The 16,771-nt window shown below is 48.2% G+C and overlaps 1 protein-coding gene across 2 annotated transcripts in view; it reads left to right on the forward strand.

Moving 5' to 3' along the window:
• The window catches only part of CAPN14 (calpain 14), a 34,397-nt gene that overhangs the window by 6,181 nt on the left and 11,445 nt on the right, over positions 1–16,771 (forward strand). The window contains exons 1-16 of one of the 2 annotated variants that reach the window (XM_045844293.1): positions 246–342; positions 873–1,140; positions 2,512–2,581; positions 3,395–3,513; positions 3,650–3,786; positions 4,172–4,346; positions 4,914–4,979; positions 6,956–7,041; positions 9,675–9,749; positions 10,828–10,991; positions 11,888–12,057; positions 12,566–12,574; positions 13,329–13,534; positions 14,534–14,570; positions 15,079–15,132; positions 16,453–16,510. In XM_045844293.1, coding sequence (XP_045700249.1) covers positions 916–1,140; positions 2,512–2,581; positions 3,395–3,513; positions 3,650–3,786; positions 4,172–4,346; positions 4,914–4,979; positions 6,956–7,041; positions 9,675–9,749; positions 10,828–10,991; positions 11,888–12,057; positions 12,566–12,574; positions 13,329–13,534; positions 14,534–14,570; positions 15,079–15,132; positions 16,453–16,510 — 1,651 coding nt within the window. In that variant the 5' untranslated portion in view covers positions 246–342; positions 873–915. Of the gene's footprint in view, positions 1–245; positions 343–872; positions 1,141–2,511; positions 2,582–3,394; positions 3,514–3,649; positions 3,787–4,171; positions 4,347–4,913; positions 4,980–6,955; positions 7,042–9,674; positions 9,750–10,827; positions 10,992–11,887; positions 12,058–12,565; positions 12,575–13,328; positions 13,535–14,533; positions 14,571–15,078; positions 15,133–16,452; positions 16,511–16,771 lie in introns of those variants that run through there. The other variant, XM_045844292.1, reaches the window with a different exon arrangement.

Genomic DNA, 16,771 nt, shown 5'->3' on the forward strand with positions numbered 1-16,771 from the left:
AATCTGCATCAGGAAGAAAACGTCAGGTAAAAACACAGACCTGAGTAAGAGCTTTTGAATCTCGGTGACCAGGTTGGGAGGGTGCTGGGTCTTCCCGCAGGAAGTGTGTTTGCACCTGTGACGACTAAGAGCCGCTGGAGTCAGATGTCTTCAGGTCAGAGAGGAGTCAGGGTGTGAGACACAGCATTCCGCCAGCGTTAACCCCATGGGGATAAACACCCAGTATCAGACGGAGTAGCTTTTAGTGCGTGACTCAGCGCAGAGCCCACATGGGGTTGGAGGCTAGGGCCGTTCTACAAGCTGGTCACTAGCAGTGCTGATGAGCTAAGTACAAAACTAAGGGTAAGTGTTTGGAAAGTTTTATAGCAATTGACCAATAGTTTTACTTCTGTTGAATCTGATTTTTTTTAAATACAAGAGGGCTTGTATTTTGTATATTATTTTTAAATTTCATTTTTCTATTCATTAAATTTCTGCTACAAATTGGAAATGAAAGCATACAGGTCCTTCATTAGTGATAAATAGCAGAGTATTCCACGGAGTCAATGGTGAGTCAACAGTCAGGATGAGGGGAACTCGGGGAAGGCCAGGCACTCAAGGAAGGCTTCCTGGAGGAGGGGTTTCAATGGGATTTTGGGGGATAGGCAAGACCTGGATAGACAGAGAGGAACCTCAGATTACCCCTATAATGTATAGGAGTACGTCTTCATACAGACCTGTTTGCAGGTAGCTTCTAGTGCATCTACATCTTGTTTCTTTTTCGCAGGCCAATTTCTCTTTCTTACATCCTCTCTGCCTCCCTCCTCTTCTCTGTGGGAACGCCAAAGCGTTAACAGGAAGGAAGTAAACTGAACATCGGCTTTCCATTCTAGGAGCAACAGAGAGCATCCAGGAAGATCGTATCCACTTCTTGCTATGTCTCTGTGGCCACCTTGGCGAGGACGAAGCAAGCTAGGGGAGAAGGACCCGACGGGAGGTCCATCACAGCTTCCCAAGCAGGACTATGAGGCCCTGCAGGAAAGGTGCCTGAGGAACGGCTGCCTCTTTGAAGACAGCAGCTTCCCGGCCACCCTGAGCTCCATTGGCAGGGGGCCCCTGCTGCAGAAGCTGCCACCCCGCCTGCAATGGAGGAGGCCACCGGTAAGGGGCTGGGAAGGGAGCTTCCGAACCACACACACAAAGTGTGTCGACCCAGACCTTCCTTCCGAGGGCTCGGGGCTTTCGGATATCTGGTCTTAGCTCTCATTGGTCCCCATAGAAGGAAACTGGGTGAGTCCCCACATCCCCATTTTCCAGGAAGAAAAGGGGTGATCCTGGGAGGGGTCTGAGATGTAGCTCCTCCCCCAGGCCTGAAATATGCAGAGCAGCTGAAGCGAAAAATATGTTAAGGTACCGTTGAGCTTCATCCGAGACTGCAAGCTTCCTGAGTCACAGCCAATGCCATCTGCCAGAGGGACACATTTTAACATTTCACACCCCATGCCCCCCAAATCAGGCTCAGGAAACTCGCAAATTAAGAAACCGTTCGTCACTTTACACAAGTATTCTTCACTTTATACATGCATCAACAATCCCTTTCAAAGGCAACTCTTCAATGTGTTCAAAAGCAATTCATCTCCCCCAAACTCGATTTACATGCAAGATTCCAGAACATGGTCAAATCGACCCCTGCTGCAGATTCTCCCCTTTCGTGTTCCCTCGTCAGCTGTCACCATCAAAGCCAGACTTGTTAAGTCCCTACTACGTGTAAGATTCCCAAGTGTGCCTCTTGAACTAGAGGGCAGCCAAGATTTTACTTCTTCCAGGAAACCTTGGGAACTGCTGACACAGTTTTCACACACCTGACCTGGACTGACTTGTGCCCAGGAGAAGACTGAGGGATTTGGTGCAGGCCACGGAGCAGCCCCTCTCCCTGTGCCCCAGCCCATCCCAGCCCACGTCTCAGCACAGAAAGCCAAAGGCCATTGCACCGGGGTTAGGGACAGGAGAAAGGAGTAGGGGGAGAATAAGAATGGGAAGATCTCTGGGAAGACTGAGAATGCCCCCTTTATAATAGGTACTTCTACTTTTAATGGAAACCCTCAAATAGTCATTTTTTGGTATAGTGACATTTCTCAGTATCTACACAGAATTCTCCAGGACTTGACTTATATGAGCTTTAAGGAGGAATGAGAAATAGAATGGACAGAATCTGCTTGCCAGATTTTCGGGGACAGCCCTGATTCTACATCTATATCTACATCTGCATCTACATCTGCATCTGTATCTACATCTGCATCTACATCTAATCTACATCTGCATCTGTATCTGCATCTAATCTATATCTGCATCTACATCTAATCTACATCTGCATCTACTTCTACATATACATATACATATACATATAAATGCATATACATATATCTATTCTATATCGATATCCCCATAAGTCCATGGGTATGGGACCCGTTGGTCACTGTAGCTCCAGGAGTTTCTTCTTGGTTAGAAGGACAATTCTGTCTGTCCCTGCAGGAACTGCACAGCAACCCCCTCTTCTATGTTGCCAACACCCGAAGGCTGGATCTGTGCCAGGGACTGGTAGGTAAGTGTCTGCACAGCCCCTGAGAACACCTGGAAGCTGCAAGCCTGGCTTGGCCCAAGAAGACAGGGATGGGAAGGAGGGGAACCAAGAGATTCCAAAGGGGGAAATGGCCACCTGAACTCTAGCCATGTCCTTTGCTGGGAACAGGATAACAACTGGTCCTGTTGGGATGCAGGTGAGTGTCAAACCTTGCCTAATGAAAATCTTCATCATCAGTTGACAGGTCATAGTCTTATCTTGGGAAAATATGCTCACTCTGGTCTAGTCCCTGTGATGAGTTCTCCTTGGCACGCCTGTCACTAGATGCCCCAGAACAGGATCCAAGAAGGCCTCTTCTTAACCCGATCTTCTTTTCAGAGTAATAGAAACAAGCCTTGGTCATGAGGGAAAGCACATGTGCAGTAATATCCATTTTACAGACAGGAAAGTGGAGTCCAGAGGGTCCAGGCTTTCCCAGAACATGAATCAGTTACAGAGACAGGAATTAGAGAAGTGTGGTTGTGTTTGGGTCCAATTTCTGAGGATGGAGCATTTGGGGAGCTAAAAGCTGGTACAGGAATATGGCTCAATTCTTATTTTCAAGTATAGATTCCAGCCAATGTACCCCCCTGCACCACACTTACTCAATCACCCTTTTCCTCCCTAGTATATAATTCCCTTCTCCTAAAGTAGGCTACAAGCCAAGAAAGGATAGCAATTGATACTAGGCACTTCTTGCATGCAATAGATCCTCAGTAAAGCCATGCAGACACCTGGAGAATGTGTGTGCATGTGCAGTACATCCACACAAATACTGTGTGCTGTCTGGCTTAGGTGACTGCTGGCTCTTGGCTGCTCTGCAAGCTCTGACTTTGCACCAGGACATCCTGAGCCAGGTTGTTCCCCTGAATCAGAGTTTCACTGAGAATTACGCTGGCATCTTCCAGTTCTGGGTGAGTGTCCTCCTAGTGCCCAGTCTGGGTTGGGGGTATAGGACAGAAGGTTCTTGGAAGAGTCATGTCTTTGCCTCCTTGGCTGACCGTGTTCCACCATAATCTTCACTCACCCGTGGGCACTCTCTCCTTCTAGTTCTGGCACTTTGGGAAGTGGGTTCCTGTGGTAATAGATGACCTACTGCCCGTGGATGAAGCTGGTCGGCTGGTCTTCGTCTCTTCCACCTATAAGAACTTGTTCTGGGGAGCTCTTCTGGAAAAAGCTTATGCGAAGTAAGACAACCATGAGAAATCCTTCCCTCCCCGCCACCCTGTCTCTGTCTCTGTCTCTGTCTCTCTATCAATGTTGAGGGAGGGCAAGAGGAGGCAGGTAAAGTTTGTGAAGTGAGATACTGCGGCATGACTCAGTGAATATACAATGGGCATGTCCAGAGGCTTTTGTGTAAGGGTTACCCCATCTAAACAAGTTTTCAGAAATTCTGCCTTCCCTAATGGCTACAGTTATTAACAGGGATAAGAACTTGGGGCACTGGGTTGGGGGGAAGGGGTAGCAGACACATGCCCAGGGAATAACCAAACAAGGCCCCTTTGGCTCATCCCGGGCTGCAGTTAAATGACCCTTCCCTTCTCTTCCTATGTTTACCTCTCCCCCGGGCAGGCTCTGTGGCTCCTATGAAGACTTGCAGCTTGGACAGGTGTCTGATGCCTTGTTGGACTTCACTGGTGGGGTGACAATCACCATCAACCTGGCAGAAGCCCCTGGAAACCTCTGGGACATCCTAACCCGAGCCACCTACAGCAAAACCCTTATCGGCTGCCAGACCCACGCAGGGGTGAGACTGGGCTGTCCGGATGTCTGTCTTCTTTGCTGCCATTCTCTTCATCTACCAGTCACTGCTGTCACCTCAGTGTGAGCCCCGAGACTCCCACAAACAGTCCTATGTTCAACCACAGCAGCCTCAGAACAGAGGAGAAGGGAGTGTGCAGAGAAGGGAGCTGACAGTTAAGTGTCCACCACATGTAAGGTGTTTTACAGCTCAGCTAGACCTTGCTGTCTAATTTTATTAACAGCCAAGAACATGGAACTGGAATAGGGAGCCCTGAGTTCAGCTGAGCCTCCACTAATGACCACTGTGTCACCTTACACAACCATTTAGTGGCTCTGAATCTGGGTTTGTCCTCTGCAGAATGTTGAGAATCACTGCAGAGTGGCACCCTGACTTAAAGGCTCAGGTGAGACTCTGGGTGCTGAAGAGCTGTGAAAACTGTAAGGTAACACAGTGCATTGTGGGTCTCTTACAACCTGTCCTCATTAACCCCTGCTTCAGCCAACCAGGCCCCCATGACTCCTGGATAAGCCATCCCCAGTAGGACTGACAGGGGCTCTCTTGTCTGTACAGGAAGAGAGGATGCTGGAGAACGGGCTGGTGGACGGCCATGCCTACACTGTCATAAGAATCTGGAAGGTGGGTGGAACCTTCCCCCTCTGTTTCCTTTCAGCCTCTGCTTCTCTCCTACGGCTTTTTACCAAAGCCTGGGGGTGTTCTTGGTGAATGTTACTATCTGTGTCTCGTCTGGGGGTAAATTCTCTGGGTGTCCTCTAGGGTCCACCAAAGGTGGTGGGACTCCCCATACCTCTGGACCTATTTTCTGGGGTGAAGTGGGGGGGGGTCCAGCCTTTGCCACTGTCATTGCATCATCCCAACCTCTCTTTCCATGGAGAAGCCCCAGCCAATTGGCCATCTATCCCCACTGTGCCTCACAGTCTTCCTTGAGTTTCACTCCCACCGGGGCTGCCCATGATAGCCTTTGTAGTTGTCTCTTCCCTCCCAAATTCCTGCTTCTTCCTCACTTGTGCCTTTTCAAGTATCCCAGTTTCCTTCCTTTGCTATTTGCCTTTTGAGCTCTACTAAGCATTGAGAGAAAGAGGAATCAGACAGGGACCCCGCCTACAGAGAGCTCCCAGTCAAGTATGGAGAAAAACCATACCTGAAAATGATAAGGAAGAAAGTAGAAACTGGGAGAAGAAGACATAGGTCAAAAGTTTGAGGGGCTCAGAGGTTGGAGGGAAGACATTCACCTGGTTGGGATGGAGGGAAAAGGCTTCCCAGAGGTGGTGACATTGAGCTGGTCGCTGAAAGGCGGTGGGTTTGCATGAGGAGAAAAGGGCAGTCCTAGCTAAGGGAACAGCATGTGCAGAGTGTGGAGAAAAGAAATTGGTAGGGTCAATCTTAAAGAACCTCTGATATTTAAGAAGCCACTTACCAAAAGTCCTCTAATTCCCTTGAATTCTGCTTCAGATTTTTTGAACTCAACTCATACCTGAATTCTTCCTCCTCCCAGATATCCATGAGTCATTTTTGTGTAGGTAACAAGAACTTTACATTTATTTTCACACTTATTTAGAAAAATTTGTATTTGTTAATATTTGTAGGTTTATATTTTGTTTTATATTTATTTAACAATATTTGACAAAATTCAACGTTTGCTATGTGCCAAATACTGTCCTCACTGCTTCACAAACATTAACTCAGCCCTTACAACAACCCCGTGAGTAGGTGTATGAGTGTCCTAGGGCTGCCAGGACAATAGAAATTTGTTTTGTCACATCTCTAAATCCCAGAGTCTGAAATCAAGATGTTATCAGTGCCCTGGCTGGCGTGACTCAGTTGGTCGGAACATCAACCCATGAACCGAAAGGTTGTGGGTTCAATCCCCGGTCAGGTCATATACCAAGGTTTCAAATTCAGAATGGTCAGAGTGCGTATGGGAGGCAATTGATTGATGTTTCTCTCCATATCAACGTTTCTTTCCCTCTCTTTGTCCCTCCCTTTCCCTCTCTCTACAATCAATAAGCATGTCCTCCGGTGAGGATTAAAAAAAAGTGTCGTTAGGTTCTCACTCCCTCCGAAGGCTCTAGGGGAGAATTCTTCCTTGCCTTGCCTTACAGTGAGCAGTGGCTCCCAGCAGTGCTTTGCTTGGGAAGCACAGCTCCAATCTTTGCTTCCCTCTTCACATGGCCTTTTCCTCTGTGTCTTCTTCCCTTCTTTTCTCTTGTCATTGGATTTAGGACCCACATGAATCCAGGATGATTTCATATCAAAATTCTCAGTTACACCCGCAAAGACCCTTTTTACAAATCAAATCCCATGGGCAGGTTCTGGGTAGACATATCTTCTGGGGCCACCATTCAATTCGCTATGGCAGATGTGACTGTTCGCTTCATTTTACGTATCAGGAAGTAGTCATGGAGGGACTAAGTAACTTGCCTTACATCTCGTAGCTTGTTAGTAGCAGAGCCATTTCCTCCTCTGCCAGCTCTCAGGGCCTTGGATCTTCCACTTTAAAGTCTCGTCTGCAGGCATGAATCTCACCCAGGTATCTGTAACACGTGCAGTTGGCACCCGGCCCAGCAACCTAAACTGCTTCTCATTCCGTGCAGGTGACCTGCAACCATGAGCCTGAATATCTAATCAAGCTGCGGAACCCCTGGGGGAAGGTGGAGTGGAAAGGAGACTGGAGCGACAGGTGAGCTTCTGAGACTGGCTGGGAGGGGTGAGGAAGGGGTAGGCGAAGCCTGCCAAGGAGGTTGCCTTCTGCACCAGATTCCGGGTGCTCTTCCCTTGGCCTCAGGCTGCATCAGGAACATTTTCAGGGTGTGACAGTCAATCTCTCACATTTATAAAATGGTTCATGATGTATAGATTGTTTTCTCATTCATTATAACAATTTAAGTCAAATGTTCATTAAGAGCTTGCCAGCACTGTGCTAAGTCCTTTGGATTTTTATCTCCTTTAATCCTCCAAATAATGTATTTATAAGGTAGGTAAGTTATATTCCTGTTTTACAGATGAAGGCACTGATGCTTAGACTAGGTGAATTACTTAAGGTCTCAGAGCAGGATCCAGCCAAGGGCTTTCCTGTGTAGTCCAGTGTCCCTCCCCTGGCATGGGCCCTCTTGGGCTTGTTGGGTTAGAGGTAGACAGATCTGACTGGCCCCAAATTCTGGTTTTATTTAGCGGGCTTTACGGACTACTGGCTGGAGGGCACAGGAGAAGAGAGAGACCAGTGGCAAAGCCCTTCACCCCTTTGCATGAAGATTGATAATACTGGACTCTGCATAAAGCTTTAAAGTACAGAAACATGTCTGGGTACTCATTATCACTTAGTCATTTTTATAGATCAAAAAATGAAGGCTCAGAAAAATAAATTGTACTCCACTCCTCATAGGATGTGCCACACTTGACGTGTGATACTCGACTAAAAAGAATTGTCAGTGGAACTGGGTCTATGTAAAAACAGCATCCAAAGATATATATCAATTTTATTTTTTATTTTTTTAAAGATTTTATTTACTTATTTTTAGAGAGAGGGGAAGGGACGGAGAAAGAGAGGGAGAGAAACATCAATGTGTGTTTGCCCCTTGAGTGCTCCCCATTGGGGACCTGGCCTGTAACCCAGGCATGTGCCCTGACTGGGAGTCGAACCAGCAGCGACCCTTTGGTTTGCAGGCCCATACTCAATTCACTAAGCTGTACCAGCCAGGAAAAGATATATACCAGTTTTAAAGTGTTACCAAAATATAGCATCATGATGTTGGTTTTAGTTTGTTTCATAGAAGAACAAGTATTTACATTCGAGATAAGTGATGAATTAAATTTGTTTGTTGTGTGACCTTGGGCAAGGTTTTTCCTTTTTCTGAGCCAGAGGTCTGGTAAGGATTAAATGAAATGATGGGCTTTTATTCCATAGAGTCTAATCTGCTGTTAATCTCATCCAGTGCATATTTTCATTTTGGATATTGCATTTTCTAATTCCAGAGATTCCATTTGAGAATATCTTCTACTTCTCTCCTCATTATGTCCACAGTCCTTTTTATAACCTTGGGAATATTGAATGGGTTAATAACAACTGTGTAAATGTCCTTATTTTCTAATTCCATCATCTCTCTTAGTCTGGGTCTGTTCCTTCTAACTGTTTCTATTCTTGGTAATGGGTCTCATTTTCTACTTTTTTATATGCCTAATAAATTTTTAGTGGATGCTGGACATTATAAATTTAAGTTTCTGAATGCTGAATTTTTTTGCATTCCTTTAAAGAATGTTGGGCTTTTTTTTCCTGGCAGATAGTTAAATTAGGGATAATTTTTGATACCTTGAAGTTTTGTTTTAAAGCACTTTTAAGGCAGAGCTAGAGACACCTTTATTTCAGGAATAATCTGACCCTACTATGAAGGTGTTGACCCCCAGGGGGGTCAACAAGGTCTTTCAACCCTGGCTGGTGAGAATTCAAATGATTCCCAGCCCAGTGTCACCTCTAGACATTCTTCTGTGTCTAGCTCAGTCTTGCGGGGTTTTATGTTACGTAGGCACCGATCTGATGTCATTCAAAGACTCGAGGGAACCCCTAGGAAGTTCTCTGGAGCTCCTTCTTTATGCAGCCTCCTGCTCTCGGGCACTTTGCCCAGCCAGGTCTCGCTGCCGTGGCCTCTTGAGCACGGGACTCTGTCTCTCACACTCAGCAGGACCTCGAGGTTCTTTCTGGGTTCCACTTGTCTGCATCGGTGCCCAGGGAATTAGTGTCAGCCAGGAGTCCTGGCAATGCTAGGCCTCGCCTCATTTGCTCCCCTCCTCTTAGGGTCTCAGTCATGTGCTGCCTGCTCTCTAATGTGTGAACACAGTTATTTCTTATATTTGGTCCCAGCTGTCATTGCTTGTAGTGTGGAAGTGATATAGGAAAGCCTTATCCTTCGTGGCCAGAAATAATAGTCCAAAATGATGGCCTTTGACCAGGAGTAATTCCAACATAGGTTCAAATGCTGGCTCTGATGTTTCATAGCTTTGTGGCTTCAAGCAAGTGACAATCTCTTGTAACCTCAGTTTCCTAATCTCTAAAATGGCAACAAAAATCCCTACCTCGCAAGGTTGTTGTCCTCGACTGAAATAAAGCCCACTAAAAGCCTAGCCCAAATTTTGGCTGATAATGAATGATGGATTAATGTTATGTGTCACTTTTATAATACATAATGTGAGATGTGGTTGTCCGCAAAGGCAGCATGAAAAGAAGAAATAGCAATACTATAGAGCATTTACTGGAGAATTTCTCACACGTCCTCCACAATCCTTTTATTCCCCATGAAAATGTTTCTTTTCTGTTTTCAGCTCAAGTACATGGGACCTACTCAGCCCCAAGGAGAAGATTGTGCTGTGGAGAAAAGATAATGATGGAGAATTTTGGTATTTGACTCAAGGACACGGGACAAATGCCCTGGCTTGTATTTGCTCATCCACCCAGCAAATATTTATGGGGTGCCTCCCCTGTGCCTGGCATCTCTTTTGCAGCCATCAGGAAGATCCTTTAGGGGCTCACAGTCGGACAGGGCAAACCGCACTGCAAAGAGACAATTGCAGTCTCTGACAAGAACAGTGGCCACTGCCATGGGGCTCGGCAGGCGCTCAGAGCGGAGGGTTGGGTGGCCGCCTCCTCCCAACGTCCACTCTGCTCTTATGTCACTCAGTACACTCCATCCCACGGTTGTGCCTCTCCTGGCCCAAAAAGGAGATGAGGAAGGGAGGAACTGGAAGGTCTTATCAAGCTATAAGCTACCTCACCTGTGTCCTCCACAGCAGACTAGTACTACTCCCACAGAGGCCAAAGCCACTCACTCTTATGAAAGGTCACCCAGATGTCCTGAGCCGATGCTGCTTCTGGGTGTCTGACATGAGACCCGCTGTTTCCCATTCCCTTAACTTTTCATCCTTGCTATTAACTTCCGCCTCTTCCCATGATTCCTCTTCTCCATCACCCATCCTTTCCAGACTGCTGCAGCCCTCTCTCTTTCGAAGTACTCACCAAACTCAAGACCCCTGCAGACGCTATTATTTCCACATTACAGATAAGTAAACAGAACACCAGACAGCCCCAGCAGCAGGCCTTGATTGCAAAGTTAGCAAGCACGAGTGAAGATCTTTATCAATTAATGAATGAGAACTGATTACTGAACACTTATAAATCAATTGACTGCTTATAAATGCCTCAATTTAGTTTTATCAGTGCGACCAGCAAACCAGGAGGCACATTCTGCAGCCACAGGACGGGTGTGTTGGTAGCTCCACCAATCCGTGGTGGCCCCTCACATTGGTCTGGCGAGCCCCACTCCCATGTCCAAGGCCTGCTCAGCTCTGCACAGGGCGTGCAGCATGGGGGCCTGGCTCTGGGATGCCCACTGCTTCCTCTTTGGTCCAGCTTCCTCTTTGGTCCTGCTCACTAGACATCATCCCGTTTATCTTTGTACTGTGTCCTCTTCCTCTCCAGGATGACGCTTAAGGACTTTAAAACACACTTCAAACTTCTGGTCATCTGTAAACTGACCCCAGGCCTGCTGAGTCACGAGGTAGGCCAGAAGTGGTCGTACACCATGCAGGAGGGGAGATGGGAGAAGGGGACCACAGCTGGTGGCCCCATAAATTTTCACCAAGGTGAGTGAGTGCATGCACAGGTTGGGACTACTGGGTCTAAAGTGGCAGCTTTTCCAGGGAAGGGTGGGGATGCGGGCAGAGCCACTGTGGATGGTGTGTGGCTTGTGTCCTGCAGAGGGCATTGGGCTGAGGGGGGAGAAGTCCTGGGGGACAGGCTCACTGCTCTGGCTCTGGGCTGTGTCCACTGGGAAGATACGGCACCTTTTCCTAATTAGCACCAGGAGGTTACATCTTGTTCTGGTTTTAATAGAAGCTAATTGATAGGTTAAAGTAACTGCTCCTTAACAGGCAGACAGAAATAGCAGTTGTATCATATGTGCCATACCCTCCTTACCTAGGAAGTCCTCAATTACAGGAGACAAACGTATCTAAATTCTCAGAATGGAAGACTTGTTGATTGTGTCCCTTTCTCCACAATGGAGGTAGTGAGGGATCCCTTTGGAAGGAAAGGCCTGTAGGGTATGACCCCACAGGCTGTGGCCGCCTGACCTCTGGCATCCCTGTTCCACCAGCGTTCCTCCAACACCGGAGCTGCCCTTGAGCTAAGGCTTGGTTCCCTTAAAGTGCAGATCCCCTTGGGATGGTGGGCATGTTCTCCTCAGGTAGTTAATACAGTCACTTAGGCAGCCAATGTTTAGGGACACGGAGTCTGCTGTGCTGGGCACTGGGGCTTCGGCGGTGAGAATACCTCTCAGTCCGCGTGTCTGTAGAAAGCAGGGGTGGTGGAGGTAAGATGGGAGGGTGGATAAGCTGAGGCTGAAGAGGCCCTGACTCTGTCCTGATGAACCTCTGGGGGGAGTCCCGGGGCAGGTCCCCTGGGTCTGTGCACCTCCCCACGGTTTGGGGAGCAACACATGGGGGGGAGCCAAGGACATGTGTCCTTTTGCTGTTTTCAGCCCGGGACACATTTTGGAAGAACCCTCAGTTCCTGCTGTCCGTCTGGAGGCCAAAGGAGAGCAGGACGTTGCTGATGCCCTGCAGCGTGCTGGTGTCCCTGATCCAGAAGCCCAGGCACAGGCACCGCAACCGGAAGCTTCCCCTCGCCATCGGCTTCTACCTCTTCAGGGTAGGGGTGGCTCTGGGATGCATGGCCACACGCGGGGTCTCCAGCTCTTGTCCTTCCTTCCTGTTTCCTGTCCTCCGTCTGCCCACGGACCTGGGTACACATACTGGCTCTGTTCCTTAGGGATATGTGATCTGGAACAAGTCATTTCCTCGAATGGAACATCAGCTTCTTCATCTGTAAAATGGGGACAAGGAGATTTATGCAAAGAGCAAAATGAAAGATCACATGGCAATGCTTTTCGCTGTGCCCGGCACACAGTTTACAATCAATACTAGTTTCCTTTTTCTCCCCCCAAAAGCCAAGGTTGGCTTCCTTCACCCTTTCCCAGAATTCCTGATGATGGATTTAAATGTCACTGACTGGAACAGAAGAGCTTGCGGGAGGGGACGGGGTCTCTGAGTAGAGTCCTCTCGTTTATCAGCCCGCATTCGAGTTTGTGCTTGTGAAAGAGCGTATTCACTGACTAATGAGGTCTCTGTCTCTTTCTCTCTGTGTTTCTGTTTTTCAGATGAGCCAGGTGAGTTCCACACTTGGCCAGCTGGCCCTGGTTTGGAGCGATGTCACGTGTGGCCAAGCCACTGTGAGGTTCAGTTTGCAGTGCTTTACAAGGAGCTCTGAGAATGTCTGACAATAATGTCACTGTTTCATGAAATAAAACACACACCCAGGCAACGTAAGAACCAGAGCCCTGCTTCAGGTCTCCTGAGCTCTTGTCCAGTCCTCTTTCCCGCTCACGAGGCCGCTTTCCCTGAGATCACACGGAGCACCCAGTTGATCTGCATGTAGCTGTTACTATGTTGGTGGGGAGATGGTTGGCGGTCCCTCTGTATCTATGACCATAACCACGTCATACTCAACACTGAAAGTGCAAAGTCAGGAAATGTGAAGAATGTGGGCACTGGAGCTCGGCTGCCCTGAACTCCAGCCCTGGACAGAACACTTAGTAGCTGGGTGACTTAGGGCTGATGACCTACCTTGGAGAATGTAGGCACAGTGAGTTCCTCGCATCATTTTGTACATGATGTTGTCTTCAATGTAACGGCAAATCGCTTTGATCAAGTGTTCATTCAGCTTCAGTCAGGTTCCAGCAAAGGTGTCCACTCCTGACATGCTCTGTTTTAAACTTCCGGGTATCCCATCCTCCACTGGGGCAGGGTGGATTTGGCACGTAAGAGGCTACCTTACTCCTGGTTGGTGGCCAAGGGCCCCAGGCCTGCCCTAAAGCCCGGGGTAATGACCTCAACTGGTGCCCTTCTGTCTGCCACCTACAGTTATTTGATGACCAGAAGAAACTGCCCCCTGAGTTCTTCTTGAGAACTCATCCCCTGGTCCTTCCCGAGGCATTTCGCTCAGAAAAAGAAGTGAGTCAGGAGTTGTGGCTGGAGCCAGGGACGTACCTCATCGTGCCCTGCACATCGAAGGCTGGCCAGGAGTCGGAGTTCATCCTCAGAGTCTTCTCCAAGAAGCACTTGTTCCAGTAAGGGCACAGCCTCTCCCGGAGGATGGGGTCCCCTCGGGCCAGGGACGATAAGGGGTGTGAGGTGGGAAAGGCAGCCGTGGGGGTTCCTGTGGTCAGTCCAGACAGAGATCAGGAGAACAAGAGAGCAGGGCAGCTCTCTGCGTGGAGAACATCCTTCCTTCTTTCTCCCGCTCTCCTTGTACTGACCACTGAACACTCTGCTGGGTATTACAGAAAACGATAGAACAGGCACAGGCATGGCCCTTGCCCTCCAAAAGCTCAAGGTCTGGGCAGGACATGGACACGTGAGCAGCCATTTTTGTTGGACTGAATCCAGCAGAAGCATTTATATGCACAGGGTGTTAGAACAGCATCAAGAAGGAGCACCAGCTAATCTTCCATGGTCCTGGAGAAAGCAGGGGTGGCTTCTGGGAGGTGGTGATTCCTAAGGGATGCACAGGGGTGGTTCAGATGAGGGGAGGCTGTCTGTCATTGACCAGCAGGCTCAGACAGTGCTGGCATGTGCAGGTGAATCAATACATACACACCCCAGCTATGCTTATTATTTGGCCTATGATTGTTTTGACATGGCAACCCTTCAATGCTTAAAATCCTGGGGGTTTTTTTGTTTTGTTTTTTTCCTTTGCTTTGGCCATCGATAGTTTAACTTGATCTCAAGCATCACTGCCCTGTCAGACTGCTGCATCATAAAATATGACGAGGAACAGTTAGATGTGGGTGGGGGGAAACAAAGGACATGCTGGGCAGAGGGCTGGGCATGAGCAAAGGCATGAGATGAGAAACAGCACTGGGTGTGTAAGGAGTTACAAGCAGTGTGCCGCACTGTGTGGTTGAACTTGTGCTTCAAGGAGGAGTGGGAGGTGAGGCGTGAGAACTGGACAGGCCCACATGCTGCATCCGCTAAGGAACTTGGAAGAGTTCCTTGGGCGGGGGGCATTGGCCAAAGGTTCCGAAGAGGGTCCCCCAGAAGGAATTCTGTCTTTTGTTTTCCCTCAGTGAAATTGGCAGCAATCCCAAAACTGTCTTCTTTAAGGTGAGTAGTCGGGTGGAATTCCACTTGGCTGGGCTGTTTACAAACCCAGGATGTTTACAAAGTCTGGGGTGGGTTTCTCCCCCATGTTCGGGGGTCAGGGAGAAGGTCCTAGATCCTGCAGACCCTGCTCCATAGCACACACCCCAATATCCACTGTGCCCTCAGTTTACCCAGGTTCTGCTGTTTTTGCACCAGGAGAACTGCCTTTCTGGTTGGGTCCTTGTCACCGAGGACCCCGAGCCCCAGGTGCATGAGTTATACTTTGCCCTATTCTTCTTCTCTCGACCTGGTGCTTCTTATACCCATTTCACTGCTTGCTACTTCCTCAAAGGCAGCGAGAAATGGAGACACGAGGGCTGTGTGAACGCTGTGGTAGAGAATTTAAGACAGTGCTTGCTCGAGATCAGGCTTCTGGATTTTAGAAGCCTGGGAGCCCTGAGACACGAGTGTGTGTGTGGGAGTTCGCATCTCCAGGTGAATAAGTCTTTCTCTGTGTCTGTTCCTGTAGGAAATAGTAGACCAGGCGGAAGGGCATGAGAAATTCTTCAAATACTTTGAAAGGGTAAGTTGATGAGGTAGGGCAGCCAGAAGTGGGCGGGGCAGGGGACAACGTGGAGCCTATCATTCCACAGACTGTACATTTGCATCTGCCTGACCCTGTGCACAAATTGTGATTTAAGGTGACCTATCCCCCACACTGCCACCATGTCCTATTCAAGTCGTCAAGTTTTTACACCAACGATTGGAGCTGCTGTCTCCAGAAGGCCCCTGCAAAATGCACATCTGTTCTCGGCAGCTACATGGATTAGTCGTGGGAGAAAATGGACTACAGAAGAGTCAGAAATCAGTATCGAGAGTGGGGTGGGCATGGCAATGACCAACCCAGGGAGAAAGACCTCTCGGGTGGCTCCCTGGAGAGGGGGTGGGGTGGAGGGCCCAGGGCTGCACACCTGGTCCCCTTGACTTCTTTCTTTGGGCTGACCCAGATTGGCAGGCCAGTGGGGTGGGTGTAGAGCCCTGGAGTCCACTCTAACCTGCAGGATGCTAAATCTCTTTGGCAATAGGGCAAGAAATACACAGGAAAGTGGGGGTCTGACTTCTGAGTGATTTCATGAAAAGTGGAAGAGTATGTGTTCCTCGTGTTAGTAACACTCTGGATTTTGTTCATAGCTTGCCTATCCTCCCATCTTCTCTCATATTCACCCCTGGTGCTCTGTTTAATGCGGCCAGAGAGGCTGTCAGAGTCGTATGTGTGTTGTTCATCCATGTTCTCCTCCACATCAGGGATCTCCAAGCATTTTCTGCTGCTGTCCTTTTATCTAATGAAATCTCATAAAAATCCCAATATGCGAAACACATAAAAATTGTATATTATGAATATGGATCTGTTTTATAAGTTCACATTTGTGGTCCTTGTATTTTAATATATTTTAAAGTTAAATCTTAACGCAAAGAGTTGCTTTGGATGAATCTAAAATTAAAATCTAGAACCTTGGCTGAGGATATTTTATTAGGAGTAAAATCTAAACCAAGTTGTTTGCTCAGCCTCGGAGGCATCTCTGTAGAGCCCAGTTTGGCAGCCACTGCTCCCTCTCAGTCTGTTTCTTAAGGGTCCTGCCCTGCTGAGGTGTTCTGGACTTGGCACCCAGTTAAAAAGTATTCAGTTAGAAAGTTCTTATGAAATTACAGATTTAATTACAGGACTAGTTGTCTTCCTGATGTGCCAGCTAACAGCGTCACCCATTGTGCCCAGAAGTGGCATCTGTGTCATGTGGAACAGATGCTGGACAGGACGTCCCAGCCCCCTTTAACAGTGGCCCCTGAGCATCTAAAGAGCCTCCCGTAGTGACGGTGTTCTCCTGTCCCTCTGCTTTCACTCCAGAATCCAGAAATAAATGCAGCTGAACTGCAGAAGATGCTGAACCACCTTCCCTGGTCCGGTGAGTCTTTCAGAGTCGTCCATCCTGTAGGACTCAGGGGACACAACTATTCTGATCCTGGGGTCTCTTTCTCTTTCCCCTGGTGGGACACGTGGGCCATATTGTGTGCTGCTCCCCTGAACAGCTGTGTCTTGTGTCTTACACCAGAGTGGGTCATGTGGTCTGACAAGGTAGTAAAGGAATTTATGCAGCTTGGAAAATAGTTCTCTTTTTTGTTTTGTTTTGTTTGAGTGTGTAGAGACTATAGCTGTGGAAACAAAA

Source organism: Phyllostomus hastatus, unplaced genomic scaffold (assembly GCF_019186645.2).
Source record: "Phyllostomus hastatus isolate PE091 unplaced genomic scaffold, TTU_PhHast_1.1 phas_contig_402, whole genome shotgun sequence".
NCBI classification, from domain to species: domain Eukaryota; kingdom Metazoa; phylum Chordata; class Mammalia; order Chiroptera; family Phyllostomidae; genus Phyllostomus; species Phyllostomus hastatus.